Source organism: Phytophthora infestans, genomic scaffold, assembly GCF_000142945.1.
Source record: "Phytophthora infestans T30-4 supercont1.19 genomic scaffold, whole genome shotgun sequence".
NCBI lineage: Eukaryota > Oomycota > Peronosporomycetes > Peronosporales > Peronosporaceae > Phytophthora > Phytophthora infestans.
In genome coordinates this window covers 352,990-375,174 of record NW_003303740.1, presented here as the reverse complement: position 1 = coordinate 375,174, position 22,185 = coordinate 352,990, and the positions used below count along the sequence as shown (strand labels likewise).

Sequence of the window (22,185 nt, the reverse complement as noted above, 5' to 3'; positions counted from 1 at the left end):
CGAGACCGAGACTAGCCGTTTCAAGCGTGTCCCAGTAGTACTAGGCGTCACCTCGTGGGACTCGAGGACTCGGAGTCCCGTGGCGACGACTAGTACTACTGGAAACGGTTTTTTTAAGCTGAAGTGATGGTACAATTTACATAAAATTTGTTTTAAATGTACTTATCCTTTAGACCCGTGGGATAAGTCTACCGGTAGGTATCACAGTGGGATACCTCAACCTGGAATTTCCACAGACTTTTGACTGAACCAATGTGACGCGCTCGCGTAGAAACTGAATCAAGCTATCAGATTTCCGGATGCTAAAGCGTTTATTCGCACTTACTGTACTTGAATCTCCGTGTTTGATCGTCTACATTACTGATTAAATACTCCCTACAGTTATATCTTTCGACGTGCACTGGAAGGAGCTAGCATGTTAAATAGCTGGTAAGACAGGAGCAGAACAATGAACTCCACCTTCGGAAGCAGCAATGTTGCAGTTAAAAAAACTTATTCGTAAGCCAATCGAATCCTGTACCCTATCCCTAGGACGAGGTAAAATGCTGGGTGGACCTAATAAATTGTTGCTTAGCCCTCGTTGGCCTCAGGTGATCCTTGCATTCATTCCCCGATACGGCAGGCCGCGCGATCCAGCATGGCGACGGCGATCAGCGATCAGGAGTGCGTCGTAGACGAAGCGTTGCGCGCTGTAGCCCTCGCAGATCCAGCGACGGTGGAGCCTCAGAAGGAGCGCGAGATCGACGAGGTCATGGAGTTCCTCAAATTTAGCGTCAAGTCCAGCACGAGCTTCGGCGGCACGATCTTGTTTAAATTTAAGGACGCGGGCGACGCTGAGCCCAAGACCACGTACGCTGTGGAGATAAACGATACGCGTCAAGTGGCTACGCGTAAGAATGCGAGCGCTGGCGATGTGCGTCCCACGTGCGAGGTGACAATCTCCATGGACGATTTTCTATGGATCTACTCGGGCAAAGCCACCAGTTCCGATATGGCCAAGCTCTTCTACGCCGGTCGTGTATCTATCAGCGGTTACGCCTTCCGCACAGTCTCCAAGTTTGCGCAGAGCTTTGATTTCTCGTCTGAAAAGTGGCGCAGCTTCTACGCATGGCGGAGAGCGCAGGACGAGAAGAACGACAGCAGCCGGTCACCCAGCGCACTGGAGGAGGCCAGGAATGTCGGATCTCCTTCACGGGACTACTGGTTCTTCCACGCACGAACCATATTGGACAGCTACAACGTCACCAGACTGCAGCGTCTACTTTGGCAGACGTCGCTGGCCAGTCTTTTCGGAGGGAAGATCGTCTTGGAGAGCGTGCGTAGTACAACCGCGCGGGACAGGAAAGTCGCGTCTGGCAGGTTCAGCGTCGTTGCGAGTGTCGTAGGAAACGCTGGCCCCGTGTCGGCGGTCTTGAAGCGGCGTGTAACAGCAACTATTGCGCCAGGTCAGCTTTACAACGAACGCGAACTGCGCGCCCAGTTGGAGAAGTATCTGCGTCCCTGCACAAAGCAATCGGCTGCTGTCGTCGAGTCGTTCGCGGTGGGCAACCCCAAGCAGACAGCTAACGTCTTGTTTGACTTTTTCAGTGAGGATTATGTCGAGGCTGTCAAGCTCAGCGCCAAGGAACGTCTGCAACGTCGTCACCACCGCAACCGTGTTGATCTGGGTGATGCAGGCATGGAACAGCTGGATAAACTAGTCAAGGTGATTGGCAAAGGTGGCCACTCGAACTTGAAGCGCGACAACCGCTCCAAGTACGTCCCAGCCCCCGAGTTGCTGTTGCGTGAGTTCCGTGTGAACGTGACTGTTCTCATGGATACTTTGAAAGAGAAGGCATCGGGTCGCAAGGCGTTGCACAAGATTCCCGCGCCAGAAATTGATTGGTTGGTGCGCAACGGGCGCTCTGGTAGTATGGTGATCACAGAGGGCAAGCTGGACGATACCGTTGTGCCGTCACCGACTTCTTCCGCCCTGCCGAGCTTGCCGCAGAGTATCATCGTGGAAGTGAATCGTGCTAAGATCGCTCGCAACCGGAAGCGCTTCGATGTGCCCAAGCAGCGCATTAAGGCCAAGTTCGAGTCGATTTCGCGTGAGCTGGCCAACCAGAGGAACCCAGTGGTGTCGCACTTTGATGAGCACTTGGTATTCTCCGACTACCTATAGAAGAACTCCGGGACGCATCCAGTAGCAGCAACACTTCTTTTTTATATTTAACGCATTTTTTGCGCTCCACTGTTTCGTTTTTGCTTCATTAATTGGTCCATTGTTTGCCACAAATTTTGTAAAATATTGTGAATCGCTTCAGCCAGTCAAAAGCGCTTAGGGTGCGTCCGAGACTTGAGCACCATGGGAGACCTGGACGACCACACGCCCGATGAGATCTACTGCGACAGCCAAGTATTCGACATTGACTTCCACCCGCAGGCGGACATTGTCGCTGTTGGCTGCATTGACGGCATCGTCCAAGTGTAAGAGCAGCAGAAGGCAAATCAAGTGTCTGTTGACTGGAGATGCTGACGTTTTGATGCTGTGTGTGCAGGTACAAGTACTCAGAGGAGGCGAATACGAAGGTTCTGGAGCTGAAGAACCACCAAGAGGCTGTGAGAGCGCTGCTATTCGCCCCTGATGGACAAAGTGCGTAGACATTAGCTGGAATTTTAGGTCGCTTAGGTTGAAGAGGTGCTGACATGGTGCTTTTATCTACAGCTCTCTACACAGCGTCGGCTGACAAATCGATTCGCGCCTTCGACACGCTGGGAAACCCCACGTGGGCCGAGATGCGAGCGCACGAGTAAGAATATCAGTAGCTGGAGAATCTCTCGCTCCTTCGCTTGGACTAATGCGCTGTTCTGGCCATTAGTCACCCCGTAAACCGCCTACATGAGCTGTCGGCAAACATATTCGCAAGCGGTGACGACCAGGGAATGATCAAGATTTGGGACACACGGCAGCACCGCTGTCTAGCCGAGTTCAAGGAGCACAACGTGCGTTGCGTACGTTATTATTGCCACGACATTATTTAACGACAGATAATTTCTTGCTGGCAGGACTACATTTCTGGCTTTGCGACGAACCCAGCACAGGATCATTTGCTGGCAACTAGTGGCGATGGACGCTTGTCGGCCTACGATCTGCGCAAGAACGTACTGGTAGGCAAGAGTGACGAGCTGGACGATGAACTGCTCTCGGTGGCAGTCATCAAGAACGGCAGAAAGATTGTATGTGGCTCGCAGGACGGTGTACTGGTGATTTTCAGCTGGGGTACGTGGGGAGACATGTCGGACCGCTTCCCCGGCCACCCAGACTCTGTCGAGGCTTTGCTCAAGGTGGACGAAGACACTGTTCTCACGGGATCAAGTGACGGCATTGTTCGGTGCGTTTGTAGGCGGTTGTGCGTTTAAAGACTCGACGTTAACATCGTTCTTGTGCGATATTCAGTGTGGTACAGCTACACCCGAACAAGCTGCTTGGACTTATCGGAGACCACGAAGATCTCCCTGTGGAAAACCTCAAGTTCTCTCACGACAAGAAGATTATTGGCAGCGTTTCGCACACGAACAAGGTGCACTTCTGGGATGTGGGTTATCTGTTTGAGGAGGATGACGGAGAGGACGATGCGGACGAAAATGAAGAGAAGGCTCCGGCCGGATTGCCAATGGACACTGAGATGCAGAACGCAGATAGTGACAGCGACAGCGATGGGTCGGACATGGGAGACGCCTCTGGCGGTCGTAGAGCATTCCCGACTGCTAATGAGCAGTTCTTTTCGGACTTGTAGAGAATTTCACTGAAAAAAAATCGTTTGATACCTGGCAGTTTTATCGCTACGCTTAATTTTATTACTTGTATTTAGTTTGCTACAGGTCACAGTTGTTGTTTGCTGTTAAGTTATTTCTTGCGGCTGTAATATACTTTGAAGTACTTCGTTAAGATAGCTTGGCAAGGCACTGTACGTCGCTTTGAACGTACTACAGGTAGAAGTGTGGTCGGTCATTTTGATCTACTACATGTAGTCTGCTTTTCGCATATTTGGGGTATTCATGAGAAGTCCAGGAACTGCTCGTTCCAGAAATGTCTTCTAACTGTTGCAGTAATTCTTGAGATGTCGGACGTGCAGCAGGATCACTATGAAGACAAGCGTGTGCCATTTTGAGGATAAATTCAGGACATACAGGTGTCAACAACTCGAGCAGATCGTCTCTAGTGACATCGATCAATAGCTTGCCGGTATCAAGTGCCACCAACACCACGCCGAACGAATAGACATCTGCTTTCTCCGAGAACAAGCGTACTCCTTGCACTTCTGGACTGCTCCAAATACCGCCATCTCCAATTGTCCTGTATTTGGTCTCATTCGCACTCGAAACTCGGTTAGCGCTCTGTCCAAGCCCACAAAGCGCCGGTTCTCCTGTAGTCGAGTTCAACAGGATATGACGTGGCTCGATAGCGCCATGGATAATCGGTGGCGAATGTGCATGAAGGAACGACAAGCCGCGTAGTACACCCATAGCAATCTGTAGCTTTTGTCGGGTCCACGTCCAATGTTGCGCCTTCTCTCCACTGCGCAGTGCACGTCGCAAGTCACCACTTCGGTGGTTTTCGCATATTGCCACGAGGTTTTGGAACGAATTCCACGCAACACCCACGATGTTCACGATGTTTGGATGCTCTAGCATCGCCAGCATGCGAATCTCACGAGCCAGACGTTCCACTGCACGCGTATCGTTACGTTTAAAAGCCCGCAAGCGCTTGAGAACAACTTCCCGAGGTCCAAGAGTCCCAACTAGAACTTCATTCGGAGATCCTTCCCTGCCACGTGATATCATCTTGTCACCATTGACATCAATGATAGGCACACGTAATGCATGGACGAGAGGGTCATTCTGGAACATCATCAACACCTTCGACGCACTGAGGACGTCGGAGTAATCAACCTCTGACCGTCCCGACGTATTCGAAAATCTCTTGCAGATATCCATTTCTAGATCAGTCTCAAAGCCAGAGAGCTCAGACGATATCGAGTCGGTAGCATCGTTGCTTTCATGGGTTCCCACGAAGAAGCCGCCTCCAGAAGTGAGTGCGTAATGATCCAAAATCGACTTCTCGATGAGTTCTTGACTACCGCTTGTCTGCTTGCGTTTCTGAAGTAGATGGCGAATGAACATGAATCCAATTACGCAAAGTAGTAGAATGAGCACTCCTGCCGAGATTGCGATCATCATTCCTGAAGACTCCGTGTCACTTGAGTGAGATTGTCGAAGATCGACAAGCTCCTGAAGTAAACTCGACACTACTCCGGATTTGCGTGGTGCGCACCATTTGCTGCTATCATCCGAGGACTGCACAGTCACACATGGGATGGTCAGCGCAAGCTGATGGGGGCAGCTCTTACCGATTGTAGGAGTTTGCATTGTAATGACGAAGGTCTTTAAGGAGTGACGATATACAGTCGGCATCGGGACATCCGTGTTGGCTACTTCTTCAGCCCAGATCAAACTCGTTTCCACGTCCACTGACGCCGCATTCGCCTCGCTTTCCGACACGAGCACAGCACACTTGGCTACCGATTCGATCTCACTGACAGCACAAGTTGTTCCACGCAACACAGCTTCAGAGCTCATGGGGTCCGTACACAAAGTAGACGGACAATTCCGCAGACTCTCGAATTCTTGACGTGACACCACTACGTCGTCCATTCCGAGGTCACAGCGCACCAAGATCTGGCGAGTCTTGTTGCTGCTTGTGACGACGTAGCCCTGATCCCAGAGCACGAGTCGCTGCTGGGTTCCACCCAAGTCTTGCCACGCCAGATCTTTCTCGTTCAGTCGATACTGTACATCAAGGGGGAGTGTTGCATTGAGTTTCAGTTTTGGCGCCTCGATGCCCGTGTCGATGAGCTGTTTCATTCGCGCTGAGATCGTCATCCCGGCGAAGTTCTCCGCTACTGACATGCGCACGAGGGGCATCATCAATAGCAGCAGCCACGACAGCGGCGCCCGAAGGTCCATAGTTTCCGGACGTCGACGGGTTTTGCGTTGCGCGGCCTCGAGCGTTTTAGTAACTGGCACCTTGTTAGCGTTGAGCTCATGGGTGGTGCGGCGGTTCCGTCACTTCGGGGGTGCACAACGTTGCAGTTTTAGCTCTACAGTTCGGACTGGATGTCCAGCACAAAAGAAAAATAAATGCCACGTCCACAAAGCTGTACAGCAGATCTTCCAGCGTTCAGACAGCAGCGATAGTCCAAGCGGCAAATTGAAGTGGTCGGTGGAGATGAAGGGACGCAGACCAGTATGCTTATTCTCTCGGCCCTACAGGCGTCGCTGTGATACATTCTCGGCAATACGAGTCTTCGTATTCAAAGCTCTCTCTGCCTAAAGCTACATTAGTCGATGCACATGATCGTCATGAGACGCAGCAACGTTGTCGAATGTAAAGCGATACACTGGCCATTACCGAAAGTGTATCACTTAAAAGTTGCATCAGTTGCAAAGCCAGTTCCTGATTGGTGGCTTTGCATTTCCTTACAAACATCAAGACAAAATTCTCATCACCCTCTTCCTCAGCAACAACGCGCGCGGCAAGACAACCAGTTAAGGAACTGAGCTCCGCACTCGCTTCTCTCCAGGCATTCCTGCTCCTCAACACTCTGCGCTGCTGGTCTGTTCGCCCCTAATCGCTTCGGCCACGTAACTTTAGAGCAGTCCTCGGCCGCAGACAGGCCAGCGAGTTGCTCTTCTCCCGTGTGGACGAGATCGTACTTAGTGCGCCGTCGGGTCGTCGCCAAGACAGTCAGAGCAAGAGCAAGAACGCGCCGCGTACGAGGTAGCGTGAGGGACTCCCAGCCTGACCGGGCACTGCGCGAGGAGGGCACAGCGGGACGACGACTGGGCGACGACGAAGACGCTCGCGACGTCGGCCATGAAGAAGATGTCGCGTAAGAACTTTCGCGGGGGTCCGCTGTTCTCCAGTAAGTCAAGCAATTCAGCGGCATCGCACGGGCCCAGCAGCTCTTCCCCCGGCATGAACAGCGCGGGGGCTAGCGGCATCATGCGCCGTGCCACGTGGGCTGACAAAATCCGCGACAAAATGCCGCCTCTGGGCGAGAACGAGTACGAAGTGCTATGGGAACGCGGCGTATTGGGCGTGATCTTCCTCGAGTCGGAGAAAGACGGCATCCCGTACGTGTCGAAGGCCACCGAGTCGTGTATCTCCCCCGCTGTGAGCCAGGGAGACATCCTCAAGTACGTGAACGTGGTGCGCTCAAGAGACCACTCGTTCTCGGACTTTTTCAAGATTCTGGCCACCATGAAGAAGCCCGTACTACTGCGTTTCGAGCGCATTACAGCCAGCACTCCGTCGTCAGATGAGGACGAGGCCTCGCAGCTCTTTGGTGTGCATCGTACCAGCTCCACGACCGCCGTCAACAGTGCCAGTCATTATGCCAGACAGAATGTACCCAATCCGGACGAAGGAGACCCCGCGGGCAAGTTCCAGAGAGCCAACTCCGTGCCGCAGAAGGACCAGAAACCGCCTAAAGCCACGAGAGGAGCGTTCTGGCGGGCTCCGTCGGCTAAGGACTCGGTGGGGCCAGGAAACCCTGCGCAATCGGTTGGACCCAGTGGGGTGAACGGGGGGAATGACCGAATGGGCGCGTCACAGGCTCATCGACGCGCTCCAACCAATAGAGACCACCAGGTATCGCCACGAGACGCTGTAGCTGCTAACGGGACGAGGGAACACTCTTCCCACTCGCCTCTGGGGCCTCATGAGTACCAGGTAAACTGGGAAACAGGCTCGTTGGGTCTGTTCTTTGCAGAGGACCGAGCGACGAACTTACCGGTCGTGACGCGCTCTACGCCGAGTGCAAACCCTGTGGTGCGACGCGCTGTTGCTGTCAACGACACGCTCGTATCAGCCAATGGCATCAAGTCAGCCGACTACACGTTTGAGGCGTTCTTTGGTCGTCTGCAGCAGATGAACAAGCCCGTGAGGCTGGTGTTTAGACGAAGACAGCCTCATGAACAAGTCGTTATTGTAAAGCAAGGAGAGCAGCAACAGCAGCAGAGGCAACAGCAGCAACAGCTGCAGCAACAGCTTCAGCAACGCCAACAGGATATGCGGGAACAGGAACAGAAGCGGGAATTGCTCAAAATTCGTGAGCAAGAACGCGAGAAACAGCTTCGTGAACAGCAAGAACGTGAGAAACAACTACATGAGCAGCAGCTTCGCGAACAGCAACAGCGTGAGAAGGAACTACGTGAGCAGCAACAGCGTGAGAAGGAGCTTCGCGAACAGCAACAACGTGAGAAGGAGTTGCGTGAGCAGCAGGAAGCGGTGTCACGGAACCGGACGCCGTCTGTCACGGTGGACACAGCATCAGCCATACCGGCTGAGGGTAGAACACCTCACCGCAATCGCACGCCCAGTCCAACGGTAAAGCGTGCATCCACTCCACCTCCCCGTCCACCGTCGCCCCAAGTCCGGCTGGACTTTGCTGAGAATCGTGGTGACTACCATGCGGACCGAGCCAACATGCGAACACCTCCTCCGATCTCCCCGGTAATACCGCGCAAGACGGCAGAAAGTGCCTCGAGTACCAACTACGAAGTTTCACCGAAGGCCAGTATGCCTCCCATGGTGCGTAGCTCACCGCGAGTTGACAAGTTTGACCATTCGCCAGCTTCTTCGCCACATATTGGAAGCTCGCCCAAGGTGAGCAGCTCGCCGCTAACGTCACCCGTGTCCCCGTTCGTTGCAACTGAGATCGCTAACGAAGTGAGCATTCCACCTCCATCACCTGTTGTACGAGACGACGACGATGTTACGGTCCATTCTTCAGTAGAGGAAGAAGCGGCATCGTCGGCATTGAATCAAAGTCGCAGCATTTTTGAGAAATTTCACGGTCGACGGAGTCGGAACAGTAGCGAGGAGCAACGCCAGCAGCCAATAGCAACGACGATCCCTGTGAAGGTTGAGGAGCCGGTATTGTCTCCAGTCAGCAAGACGACGCATCTGTCTCCGACTGAGCCGTGGGATCTGCCTGAACAAATTCCGTCGCCGACGATTGAGGCGGAGCCATTTGTAGTTGATGAAGACGACGATATTGACGTGGGCGTCCCTGTTTCACCCAGCTCCGAGTCCCATCTGGATCATATTGTGATGGCTGGAGAAGCTGAGCTGGCTGAAGCAGTGGAACTGGAGGAGGCGGAGGAAGTGGATCTGGTTGAAGAGGCCGAACTTGCCGAAGCAGAGCTGGCTGAAGAGGCTGAACTGGCTGAAGTCGAAGAACCAGAGCCGGTTATTTCATCGCGTGCTGTGGTTAACTCAGAGGACGATGTCGAAGTCGGCTTGCTTGCTGACGATATGGAGGTGGGCATTGCTGTCGAAGAGAGCGAGTCTGACGTTGTGGAGAGCAGTACAGCAGAGAGCGACCAGAACCCATGGGATCTTGAACCAGAATCGAAGACACATCATCCTGACAGCCAGCCTTCTTCTACCACTGAAAGCTCATTGATGGAAGGTATCGTAGAACCCTCCAAGGTTGACTTTACTGACACTCCTGAGTCCTCCGATGAGTTCACAAGTGACCATGATATTTCCAATGACATGGATATCGTGGACGGCGACATTATGATGCAGGAAGCTCCGAAGGACAAAGTGGACGTCAACCCGCCGAGGCCAAGCAAGTCGTCTCTGAACGCCAACTTGGCCAAGTATAAGAAGAAGGGCAAGACTTCTCGTGGTGTCATCAAGCTACCGATACTTGGTGAAGAGGAGGCACTGACGGTGCCGCTAGTCGCGCCGAACGCTGTAAACACGACCGTCCAAGTACGTGGCCGACCGAAACCCAAGTTCACGATGGCGGACACTCCTGACAGTACAACGTATCTAATCAAGTGGAAAGAGAACCGCAGTATTGGCTTGCAGCTCAAGGAAGTGCGCTTCGCCAAGGGTACATACCCTCTAGTTACCGACGTGTGTCAGGAGCCATGCTGCGAATTGCTGCGGCATATTTGCGTGGGCGACGTGATCATCGAGATCAATGAACGCAACACATCCACCATGGGGGTGAAGAAGACTGTCAATTTCCTAAAGACGTGCACCAAGACGACGCTGATGAAGATCCGACACGGTCCAGGCTACGTTAACCAACGTGTGAGTGCGACAGTATGATGGGAGCGGCCCACTGTAGCAGTAATGTACGATCAATTCCGCGAGGACGACTAGCTGGCGCCTTCAGCTCGCGTCAGGACAGCGATGGACGGCTACCGCTTTCCGCTACATTGTTTTATTTTCCTTTTTAGTTTCTTTTTTACCTCTCAGTGTCAGTGAAGTGCTCAGTGTTGGGAGAGGACAATTAGACATGATTTTGGCAGCGTTAAGTGGAGCGAGCGCTGGCACGGCAATGAACAAACATGAACATGCTTTTCCGATACAGCTAACCGGTATCTGTACTTCTATTGGGACAGTACAGGGCCGGTGTGTTACTTTGACGAACACAGCTGTCACATTAATAAACAGAGACGCTGGAGCGTGAAAGTCGCTGTACAGCATCGGCGCGTCACTCGTTCAGCTACGTGCTTCGAACTGCTGATTCAGCACTGCTGATGATCACATTCGCTTTGTGTATGAGTTTTATTTTTTTCTTTCAATTTTTGCCTTCCAAGTGCCATCGTGGCCAACACTGCGATCGGTAGGCCGCGGTGGTATCTAAGACGCCCCACGCTCCCGTCACTTGAATGCACCCTTACGCACAAGCTTAGTGCAGACTGGCGAGTCGGGTCTTGATCTTGCCGATGGCCTGAGCCGGGTTCAGGCCCTTCGGACATGTGCGAGTGCAGTTCATGATAGTGTGGCACTTGTACAGCTTGAACGAGTCGTCGAGCGCACGTAGACGCTCCTCCGTCTTGTCGTCACGCGAGTCCTCAATCCAGCGGAACGCCTGCATCAGCACTGTAATGAAAGCGTTAAAACCAAGTCAATCGACAATAGTAGAGGCGACAGGCGACGTACCAGCAGGGCCAAGGTACTTGTCGGGGTTCCACCAGTAGCTGGGGCACGAGGTGCTGCAGCACGCGCAGAGGATGCACTCGTACATGCCGTCGAGTTTCTTACGATCCTCGATGGACTGCAGGTGCTCGTGGTTGACATTACGAGGCTTGTCCGAGTGCAGCCACGGCTTGATGGACGTGTACTGGTCGTAGAAGTTGTTCATGTCCGGCACCAGGTCGCGGATGACGAACATGTGCGGAAGCGGGTGGATGCTACTCACGTCCTTGTTCTTCTTGATGGGGCTCAGACACGCCAGCGTGTTACCACCGTCAATATTCATAGCACACGAGCCGCAAATACCCTCACGACAAGAGCTGTAGACAAGTAAATACTCAGTCACAATGTCAGTCCACATTTGTTTCTCTCTTGGTTGCGTTTTTTCTCTTGTCGCACCGGCGGAACGTGAGCGTCGGGTCCTGTTCGTTCTTGATCTTAATCAGAGCATCCAGCACCATAGGGCCGCAGCTACAGAACAATACAGACGGCGTTAGTTATTCCTTCCTCCCAAGACGCTCCCACTCAGCGCTACGTACTCGTCCAAGTCCACAGGGTACGTGCACTGGTACGGCTTTTCCTTGGACTCGGGGTCCCAGCGGTAGATCTTAAAGTACTTGATGTTCTACTCGAGCAGTAGCAGCAGCAGCAAACGTCAGTCCACCCCACCGAAAAACCATAAGAGACGCCGTGTGACGTGCTCCTCCCCCAACGCACCTTGGGCTTGGTCGCCTGAGACTTAAGGTCTGGGTTGTAGGCCGGCACGCTGAAGGCGCGCAGCCCCGTGTTTACCACGGGCTTCTGAATGGAACGCACGGTCGCTAGCATCTTCCTCGTATGAACACGCGCTGTATCAACACCACCGCTGGAATTCGAGACTGACGGCTCTGAGAGCAATTGTGGATCGTACGTTTACCTCTTGCCTTGAGAACTTTATTTCTGAAGCGTACTTAAGCGGCTATGTAGTTTGAGATTTTTATTTTGAAAGGAAGATACTGTATGTTTTAATGAGTTGCGTTTCTGACTGACTATGCGTTCCGGAAGGCAAGTGTTCCGGAGGTCCACACCCCGACACACCGCGCCACTCCATATTGCAGCTGTCATTTGGCGACACTTGAAGCTGAGACATACTCAATCCGAGACAATACTAGTTGCGCAACCTTGCGTATCGTGTCGTCAGCATGGCCAAGCGCTCCTCGACGCTTAAGCAGTTCCTGCTGCGCGTACACCCCGACCACTTCCGCAACATCCCTAAAGTGCGTCTCGTAGTCCCTTAGCAAGTTTCCGCTGTTTGTAATCTGTCGACCGCCGCAGAATTCTCAAAACTGCTCTGTCCGTTAAGGTGCACGATGAGAATTTGCATTCCGTCAAGCTTCTGAACCAGTTTATGGACGAGCATTATGCGTCTCAAGGCGGTGGGGGGTCTATCAACTGGAGACGACTAGGCGCTTCGAAGGAGAAGGTGACTTTTGCATCATTTTAACACAATTTGGGCATCTTCTGACAGAATCTATTGCGTTCGCTGGACTAATGCAGGTTTACTTCAGCGTTATGGTACCGTCGCTTGGTACCAGTGAAAATGGCGAGAAAGTCAAAAAGCTGAAGCGGTTTCCTTTGGAGCTGGCTTCCAATATTGAAGCCAAGATGATCTCGGTGCTAAGAGAGTGTGGCGTCACGATAGAGCAGAGCGTAGGAGAGATGGCGACATCTGCAGGATCCCAGGGGAGAACGGAGACATGACGACTGGCGACGCAGCCATGAAAGCGGATGGAAACGCCCTAGTAGCATGGACTTCGGCGGGTTTACTATGGACGGGATGTACGCCAAGGCGAATCGAGCAGCTGCAGCATCAGCTTCCAGACGGAGGAGGAAACCAATCCATACTTTTAAAGAGCTACTGGAGTATATGAAGGAAGACGAGACAAATGAGACCCAGCAGAGACGTCGCATTGCCTGGCAATCGATTCAATCAGTAAGAGGAACTCTCAAACGTGAATTGGGCCTTGAAGACGTGTTATTCTCGTGCGGATGGTCAACGATGCACTTGAACACAACGGCCATGATCCTTCTACAAACCCTACGCAAGTATACAAGAGCTAACAAGCAAGGTATCTTCACTCCAAAGGATTTCTTGCACGGTGCAACGATTGACATCAGGTAAGAGAACGTCTCCAGTACAATGAACGGTAGCTCACATCCAGATTCTAATGTTCATACGCAGTGCCAGCCCGTCTGGAGTAGACTTTAACAACGAATACCGGATCGAGTTCAACCCAACTGATGTCCCTGTGCAGTGGGTCCAAGTTCTGGAGAGCATTGATGTAAATATGGTACTTTTCATGAAGGCAGCACGGGAGAGTTTAAGGTCATTGCAGACTAATGCAACCGCTGCTCTCGGAGAAGCAACCATCCTAAGAGGGCATACATGCTCGGCTCTCGGATACCGGACATTTTTGCAAAGCATTTGGCAACGCGACGCTGCGTACGAGGACGAACAAGGCCTACTAGAAAAGTTTGCACTCGTGATTGAAGACGAATTATACGACTGGAGGATTTTGGAGACTGGGGAAGTGCGAGCGCCCTTCACCAGTTCGTATGGGGAAGCAGTCACGTTTCTAACCAGAAATCGATCACAGATCCACCGCCAGCAAGAGGCGCACAATGCCAATTTAGAGGCTTTCGCGTACATTTCCTCACGCTGTGTGGACGCCATGCACGTCAAAGAGATCACGCGTGATGAAGGGATTTCAGTTGCAGACGCCATTGTGGCTTGCGAAGAGCTGTTGAAAGCTGTGGCCGGGATGACTCCGCAGAGTTCCAGGGCCTCCATTCCACAGGAATTGGCGCGCTTCCTCGACACGTACACACAAGACCGCAGCATTTGCGTCAGCCGCACGTACGGATTGGGTCAAGACGGGATCTTCACGCTGCCTGTCGATTGGTTTAAATGGTGAGCTTCAACTTGCCTGTAATAGCTAGTTCCGGATACGCTATCCGGATGAATCGTATATGCTCCTACTGCAAAATATAGTTTTTCAGCTGAACTTGGAGACAGAGCTGCCATCTGCGTCTGAGCTCAAGGTACCGGTGAAAATGCTCTCCGCGACAAGTTGCAGCCATCTTCAATGTTTTGCACTGTGCGGCAACAGACGGCACGCAATGACGTGAAGCGATACGCCATCTACGCGCTGCGTCTGCATGGCTCGGGAGAAGCAGAAGGGTGTGGAAGCCAGCGATATTTTAGGCAAGAAGGGGCTTCCACTTCTCCTATTTAAACAAAAAAATGCACGTATAATCGAGATCTTATGCATGGGACAAGAACGTTAACGAATCCAGGACGGAGCACGATGCGTGGGGCCGCAAGATCAATCAACTAGTGCAGAATGAAGCCGCGGCAGCCAAGGTATCGATAATCATAAAGAAGAGGGTGTGGAGAAGACGATGCAGAGCTTGGCGCCGTTTTTAACGCAGCAGAAGCGCTTAATTCAAGAAATTGAAAGAGAAAACGCCAAGTTTCGTGATATGCTCCGTTCTCGACCGACACAACGAGAGCTGGTGGTAAGCCGGCTTCTTATATTGTATCTACTGTTGAGTCTACAATGTTGACAAGACGAACTGACTCGGTGGTACCATGGTAGACGTCACAGCTTGAGGTTGAACGACTTCAAAGTCATGTGCAAAAGCTGCGTGCAAGAGGCTCTTGCGCTCTTGCCAAGAGAGAAGAAAACTGAAGGATGTGAATATAGAAAAGCATCGTGGGCCATTGGAATCAGGTGCTGATGAAGACGTGAAGGATTCGCCACGGATAATGGAAGAAAGACTGCTCCAAACGCTACGGGCACACACGACAGAGTCGGCAACACGGCACAAGTATTTGAAGGAGAATCTGCACTGCTATATCTCGTTGGACTGAGTCAGATTAGCAAGGCAGCAGAACTTATGGGAGTCCGGCATATTAGAGCGTGTTGGCCGGATCTGCTTTGACATTGTCGCCTCGTTCTGCTACGTGCTGAAAGTCGAGGACGTTGGCGAGTTACCGAGCTGCGTGGAAAAGGCACGTCAGCTCTCTCAAGTGTCGACCACCTACCAAGAATTCGTCAAGCGAATCGAGAAGCTCCTGAAACAGTTTGATAAAGTAAGAGTGCTATTTTTTCCAAGCAACTCCATGCCCTTTCGGCTGATGGTTTTGTTTGCAGGATGCTTTTTACGCTACCCGGGCAGCAGATACTTCCTGTCACGAAGCTTTGGAAATGGTAGTTATATCAGTATCTTCGTTAAGATTGAATGAGGAGGATGTTATCCTAATGAAAATGCTGGCCTTGCAGATAGTTTCTCATGTGAAGGATGTACTCGTCGAGTTGGATGCTCGCCGTGAACAAATGAAGCCACCAGGCTCTAAAGTACACGAAGTTTTACTGGCAAACACGAAGCTACTCCAAGTTTCACGTGTCGATCAACTGACTCCAACTATTCGGGTATGTAAGACGATTGCACTAAAGCGGAGAAGAAGATTTTTTAGCAGAACGTTTAATTATTCACAGCGTCTTGTAGACACCAAGCGCGCAAAGCAAGAAACCCAGCGATCCTCACGCGAGCTATTCTTGTTGGACGAGGCTGCCCATAGGAAACAGATATTACATGTGGCTTAAGGATTTCACGCCGTGAATCACGGTGCTGGATCTTAGTCGAAGCCTGCTAAGAATTTTAATACCGTTCGTCGGTGTTGACGTGAATTTTTGCTGCGGGTCCGTCGTGGCTGTCTGGACCTTCGTGCAGGTGAATGGATGGGTCTTCGCGCTTTGGTTGCGTTGCGCTCGGTCAGATTTTGTGGAGTGAAGACACTCAGAAGTTCTCTGCCAATGTAGCTATTTGTATTTATTTAGCGAGCAAATCCGAAGAGCTCGTGGAGAATGCTAACGTGAAAACAATTGTTACTGTACGGCGTAAACGCACCTCTGTATTTTTGAGTCGAGAACATAAATTGGGGATGGTTGGCTTTCGTAATGAATAATGGCGAGCACTGGCGAAATGCTGCATTCGACAACAAGAATACATGTGCTTTCTGAGGCTGGTACTTCGTTTTTAAGTAGTTGAAGTCCAACGAACCAACGTAAGGATTTAAAAAAATGCAGCTAAACTGCTGTCCTCGGTCTTCAAAAGCTGGAGCTTGTGGTGCAGTCTCCTATTCTGTTTGCTTTGTGGGGGATGGTGGAATACATATAATCTTATAAGATTCCACGTCCGGAGAGATAGAAGTATGGAGTAAGAGTAAATTTAGAAAACGTCAAGAGAAACCACGGGCCTTTATATCTCCAAGCTGCGGGTTCCTGTCGACAGAGTATCTATCGTTCACTCTACGAGTTCATGGCGAATCTGAACAGTCTCGGGTTGATGTACGCCAGCGGGTACACAACAGCGGCGGCGATGGCCGCCCCCGTGGACAGCACGAGGAAACCCATACCAGCCATCACAATGAGCAACAAAAATAACGGTACCAGACACATCGACACAAGGATCGCCCAACACATGTGCCACTCCTCGGCAGTCGCCACCTTTGACAGTAGTCGCAGTCCGCGGCGCACTTCTGATCGGAAGCATGTCAGCACTTCAATGTTGCGGAAGGAATCCGTGTCCGCCTCAACGTGGAACGTCGAGTTCGTCTGGTATTGGCAAGTAGCCTCCGGAGCGCTCTGCACCGTCCAGGATGGATGCACGAGACGGTCAGTCGCGAAATTAGACTTGCCATTCATCGGAGAAGGAAGCCGGCTGTCTTCCAAGCTGCTCTTACGGCGCAGCTCGCTGCGAACGCAGCCTTGGCACAGAGTGCTGGCCGTCTTGGCTGTAGTCTGGCGCACAGGGAGCCCGCACAACCTGCAGCACTGGAACACATTAAGGCGGATCTCGTCTGCAGGCACCATCTTAGTATTCGCCCTCGTGAGAGCCTGGTAGGAAGCCACAGGAGCGATGGCCGTGTGGGCCCCACGAAATCGATGAAAGTCGTCGTCAGCGAGTCGACCAACCTGCATTTTTCCGTTTGGGTTTGAGCCACTGGAAGGATAAAGGAGAAATGAGATCTGAGACCCAAAGCGTTCTTTTTAATTGGATGGAGTCGACAGGCGGCTGCTGCGCGGGAGGCGGGGAGCAGAGTCTGCTCAGCACTGCTGAGTCAGCAGACTAACGCGCTTCAACCGAAAGTGTATCCAAACCTGACTAGCCCCACTTCTCTACCGGGCCTGTTCGCCGTGCGAATACATGTACGGCGAAGTATTTTAACCCCTTAGTTCCCGGCCTCAAATATGAGGGTATATTTTGACCTCGTCCCATATACAGATATAAAGGAATTTGTATGGGGTTTCAATTAAGTCCGGATATCTTGGCGCGGGTTCGGGGTAGTAACAACGACTTGCCAGTGTGTATAGTACGGATTCTCCAACATAAAGGAGGGTTTATGTAGTACATTGAGTGTACAACTATGCTGTATAAATAAACATAAGATATGTACTGTTTATTGATTAGCCTATCTTTGTGCTGTTGCATACGTCCAGCAGCGGTGAGTTCATTTATTATAGCCAATAACAAGAAAGATCAAGTGCCGTATCAATTGATTGCTCCTTGCATAGACATGTACGACCAGACGGCGCAACCACTACGCCTCCTCCTCCACCGCTTCATCATCTTCTTCGCTCGACTCCCCAGCACCAGCACCAGCACTTGCTCCGCTCTCGCCTACCTGCTGTCTGCGTCTCCGCTTCTTGCCTGGCCGCGACGCAGGCGGTCGTCCACGTGTCCTGTGCTCTTGCAGTAGGTCGCGCGGGATGTCGTTACCGTTGTTCCAATCAGCATGCCAAATGCTGAAGCACGTACTGACCCTGCCTTCACGCGGAACGTTGCATAGGTATTTACTAAATCAAAACGAGTTAGCCAAAGCTTACGGTAAGGGTACCAAGCGAGCTACACACCGTTTGTTCGCGTTCGAGCACTCCGGGCAGAAGTATTTCGTAAACTTGCGAGGCTTGACCTTGTAGATGGCACAGACTTTGCATGATCGGTGGCGTCGCTTCACACCCTGCTCGCAATCGACAGTATCTGGGTTTTCTTCTAAACAATGTCCGTCGATAGCTGACGATGCGCTTCCTTGTAGCTGTGTTGAATCTGCTCTTGCCGGCGAAGGGGCAGTTCTATTTTGCGCAGATGTCGCTTGCTGTTCCAATACAGTCAAGCCCACCATAAGTTAGTTGTTATGTTGGAAGGCTGCTGAAGCAGATGAGGTTATGTTGACTGGTCACCATTTGACTTACCTCAATCTCGTCAAACGCTTCGATTGAATCTACTGCCAGTAGCTGCTCCATCAATTCCTCAAAAAACGAGAAGTGTTTGGGCGGGCGCCTGTTGTTTACCTTTCGATAGTGTCGATGAACGATAAACGCGTTCACGAGCGCCATATCCAGAAGCCCCAGAAACAGAGTCTTGTAGTACTTGCGTGTTTTGTTGCAAAGTTGCACGCTGTAACGTTGCAACCGGAGTTGATCATGGACGTCGACTCCACCCATCCAGCGGTGGTAGTCGCGAACAAGCTCTGGAGCCGGCACCGGCGTCATTTTTCCGTGGATGCATCTCACTAGAATACAAATACAATTAGTGCTAACACCCAAATGGGAACCCAATGCATGTAGTACGTACTCACGGTGCCGGTTTGGCGGCTGCCCCCACTTGAGAGCAGGTGCACCGGGTTACGGTCCATCCACATGGCAGCAGTTAGTTGCGGAAACATCTTGTTTTGAGCCAGCTTGATGGTACCTTGCGGAGGCACCAGTACCTTGCGCCTGTTCACCTTTTTTTTTTTTTCGTAGTGATCACTCCAGCAGCGTAACCTGATCTATCCGTCTGTATCGTCCCCGTTAGATACATCCGATAATAAAGCAGCTCCAGCGCCAGCTTGACCGACGTGTAGAAACGGTCGGTGACGACTAACCTCCATGTATACGTCGGTGACGGAGATAAGAGAGCTTTCATGTTTCGAAGTACAGCCGCTTCTCCAGTGTTGTTATCCTTTGGAACAGGAGTACGTAGATGTGGCTTCGCCCCGCAATAAATCTCAATTCTAGCAGGCAAACACATCAACAGAGACGATTATGTTAATATTATGTTGTATCAACAGATGGCGCAGGATTCTTATGTTGGACAAGTCAACATAAGTACTTGGGCCAAAAAAAGGCAAGCCGAAGCTTGCCTCAAGTTACCTCATGCAGTACGCGGTCTTGGCACACGCAGCAACAAACACCTTCGTCCCCCACTTGTGGGGCTTGTCCTTGTTGAAGATCCTCATGGGATTGTATCGCGAGCGCGAAGGCAGTGTTGCTTCATCGAAGCTGATGACTGGGGGAGCTCTGTATCCACGAGCGAATGTTCGCTGTAGCACATCGAGCACCGGTCGAATCTTCCACGCTCGGTCCGTACGGGCTTGTGGCGATTTGTTGCTCGAAAAGTGTAGATATCCCATGATATGAAAAAACGAAGGTTTCCCATCACGAGACTGAAGCGGTTTGACGGTAGAACTCCAACTTTCTTCATTGATTAATGCGCTGCAATGCCTTTCCGGATGGGGACCAACATACGTGCAATCAGCAATGCCATAACTTGAAGGACCTCGTAAGTTTGTATTTCTTCAACTGCTGACAACCGCCGTCTGATCTCAGCAAGATCTTCTGCTTCACCACCACTACGCTGTTGCTGTCTGCGAATTGAGCGGGCCCTCGTTAGGGATTGACTGAGTATGATAACGGTTGCTTTCGACAGCAATTTGGGACCAAATCTTCGGCGGCAGGAAAAAGAAGAGCAATGCCAGCGGATCGTCCCCAAGGCGTAGCACGCTGTCACTTGGTCCGTATGGCCCATCATACAACCCAGCATACGTTGGGTCAGGTCCAAATTTAGTCGCGTCTAGATACAACACACAAGGACAAAAACTATGTTAGCCTTTATGTTAACTCAGAAACAAAATGAAAGGATTATGTTGGATTCGGCCAACATAACGTACCATACTCCCAGCCATCGGTACGCATTGCAGTGATCAGTGGTGCGCTCTTCGCTGCGGATAACCACGCCGTGTTTGGAAGCTCCTCGATGTCGTGGTCCGAATCTTCATCTGTCAGCTCTCCAATGTCCCAGTCACCGTCCCAACTATCGTCATCAGCATCCTCTTCGTCTTCAGGTTCCTCACGAAGCTCTGGGTCCTCGTCGGAGTTGAGCCCGGTGCATTCGTCAGCTCCTTCGTCCATAAAGTTGGGGTCTGTGTCAATAACACACGCAGGTACACTGTGCACAACGTCTGCTTCGTAAACACTCTCGTCTTCGTCACCTTGCATTCTCTGTTCACCATACATCACGTACGTTGGATATTATGTTAGACATGTTGTCAGCCACAATCCTTCTAGGTTGGATAAACGAACAAAACGCACCGTGTCATCGTCGCCATCGCTGTCTTCTTGTAGGAGAGCGCGGCGATGCTCTCTTGTCGGCACTTGAGTACTACGCTTTCGTTTTTCAGCACTGGAATCAGTAGTAGCTAGCGCGATACCAGACTGTTGGGCAGGCAGCGCAGTCTCAACGCTCAAAACCATGTTCGCGACGACTTCCGTCACCTCCGTCTCGTGGTCTGCTTCCACCTCCATCGCATCCGCTATCGCGGTTGTCTCTATCGTCTCCTTCGCTTCAGCAATCGTCTGGTTTCGCGAGCCCTCTTTTTCGCCCGCCGTGTCTGCAACCTGAGCACTTGCTGAAGGAATATACAGACCATTATACTGCGCCACCTCCATATCTGCCGTTGTGCGCTTGGCAGCCTTCTTCTTTGTCGCCTTCTTCGCCTTCGTCTGCCATGCTCCATCGCTGCCGCTCTTCTGCTCTGTCCGTCGAATGCGGCGCTCGTGACGCTCACTTAGCAGAGCCTCGTGACAGAGGCGCCTTTCTTGCTCGGTTGAGGTGGTGACGCGGTGTCTTGGGTGTCGGCGCAACCATGTTGCTATCGGCCGTCGTTTTGAAGAGTGAGGAGGTTGGTGGCTGGTGGCCACTCGCTCGATAGTGAGTGTGTATCTCCCTTTTCTAACTCATTCAACCAAACTAAACCTAAACCTGTGCATGTGACCGTTTTACACTCATATCAATGACTTCATTTCACTATAGCGGGGAAAGGGGGGATATGGACCGTTGCCCCATACAAAATTCAGGTATAAGATTTGCTTATGTTGGACCTCCAACATAAAATAAAAGGTGCAACAGAAGTGAATTAGGGTATACACTTCTTATGTTGGAAGATCCAACATAAAGGAACTAAGGGGTTAACCCCTCCAAACCGGATGCTGCATAATGCAGTTTAGATTTGAAGGCTTAAACTGAATATATGCAGTTTAAGCAAATTTAATCTTAGAGTTTGTATTGGCGCCCTTTCCCCCGACACATCGGAATACAAACCGCAAGTCAATATTGTGGCGTTTCTGTTCACGCGTTTCTTTTTCCACCGCGGGGAGTAACCGCCATTTATCAAAATTTGTAGAATGCAATTTGAGAGGTTTTGGGAAACTGCAACTGATTTGCATCACTTTGCAGAGACAACGGGCAGGATGCCGGTGCACGAGTGGTTATCAGAGACCGTAGCCCCGCCTTTTCAAAATCTCTCTCATTTGAATATTTGCGGACCCAGAGCGCAAGTCGACCCAGAGAAAATGGTGAGAGCCGCTGGCAGGGTGCTGCGTGACTTTGAAGTCACTGGACGCCACTTACGTTTAAATCGGTGTGGAAGGAGCTGAAAAAAGATGGGTGGACGCGCAAGCCACCCCCGCGACGCAGTTTAGACGGCCGTTATTTCTACATTCGGCCTGGTGAAAGCACAACTGGGACTGAAGGTGTCCATTTTTTTCGAGGCGAGGAGGCTGTGCTTGAATACTACGCTAACGGTATGTACTGCTTCTATTAATCATTTTGATGTAAACTAATTATGTTGAATGACTACAGTGCTGCGCTCTCATGCTCCTCTACCGAGTGCTACTCCGCATATGGCACCTGGAGATGCCCAACTGGCGGCACCTGCTGAAGTCGTACGCCAAACGTACGCTGCTGATATCCTGGGCGCGGAAGCTCGAGCT

General features: G+C 51.5%; 7 protein-coding genes across 7 annotated transcripts; 4 read left to right on the top strand and 3 right to left on the bottom strand.

Annotated features, from left to right (window-relative positions):
* Positions 1-626: 626 nt before the first annotated feature.
* Positions 627-2,164, top strand: PITG_10955 (uncharacterized protein; the record flags this gene model as incomplete). Its single annotated transcript, XM_002901709.1, has 2 exons — positions 627-1,915; positions 1,991-2,164. 2 exons carry the CDS (start codon positions 752-754, stop codon positions 2,162-2,164), a joined length of 1,338 nt encoding a protein of 445 aa, XP_002901755.1.
* Positions 2,165-2,313: 149 nt separating this feature from the next.
* On the top strand, positions 2,314-3,779 carry PITG_10954 (uncharacterized protein; the record flags this gene model as incomplete). Its single annotated transcript, XM_002901708.1, has 6 exons — positions 2,314-2,469; positions 2,541-2,635; positions 2,708-2,792; positions 2,862-2,985; positions 3,049-3,374; positions 3,440-3,779. 6 exons carry the CDS (start codon positions 2,348-2,350, stop codon positions 3,777-3,779), a joined length of 1,092 nt encoding a protein of 363 aa, XP_002901754.1.
* A 190-nt stretch (positions 3,780-3,969) lies between these two features.
* PITG_10953 (protein kinase) lies at positions 3,970-6,009 on the bottom strand (the record flags this gene model as incomplete). The annotated part of the gene is made up of 1 exon (XM_002901707.1): positions 3,970-6,009. The coding sequence occupies one exon, from the start codon at positions 6,007-6,009 to the stop codon at positions 3,970-3,972; it is 2,040 nt and encodes a 679-aa protein (XP_002901753.1).
* A 387-nt stretch (positions 6,010-6,396) lies between these two features.
* Positions 6,397-10,174, top strand: PITG_10952 (uncharacterized protein; the record flags this gene model as incomplete). Its single annotated transcript, XM_002901706.1, has 3 exons — positions 6,397-6,430; positions 6,703-6,823; positions 6,865-10,174. 3 exons carry the CDS (start codon positions 6,397-6,399, stop codon positions 10,172-10,174), a joined length of 3,465 nt encoding a protein of 1,154 aa, XP_002901752.1.
* A 524-nt stretch (positions 10,175-10,698) lies between these two features.
* On the bottom strand, positions 10,699-11,915 carry PITG_10951 (succinate dehydrogenase iron-sulfur protein, mitochondrial precursor; the record flags this gene model as incomplete). The annotated part of the gene is made up of 5 exons (XM_002901705.1): positions 10,699-10,954; positions 11,015-11,367; positions 11,447-11,518; positions 11,587-11,672; positions 11,765-11,915. 5 exons carry the CDS (start codon positions 11,873-11,875, stop codon positions 10,761-10,763), a joined length of 816 nt encoding a protein of 271 aa, XP_002901751.1.
* A 313-nt stretch (positions 11,916-12,228) lies between these two features.
* PITG_10950 (uncharacterized protein) lies at positions 12,229-14,001 on the top strand (the record flags this gene model as incomplete). Its single annotated transcript, XM_002901704.1, has 5 exons — positions 12,229-12,303; positions 12,390-12,509; positions 12,647-12,711; positions 12,812-13,204; positions 13,269-14,001. 5 exons carry the CDS (start codon positions 12,229-12,231, stop codon positions 13,999-14,001), a joined length of 1,386 nt encoding a protein of 461 aa, XP_002901750.1.
* Positions 14,002-16,401: 2,400 nt separating this feature from the next.
* On the bottom strand, positions 16,402-17,230 carry PITG_10949 (uncharacterized protein; the record flags this gene model as incomplete). The annotated part of the gene is made up of 1 exon (XM_002901703.1): positions 16,402-17,230. The coding sequence occupies one exon, from the start codon at positions 17,071-17,073 to the stop codon at positions 16,402-16,404; it is 672 nt and encodes a 223-aa protein (XP_002901749.1).
* Positions 17,231-22,185: the final 4,955 nt, after the last annotated feature.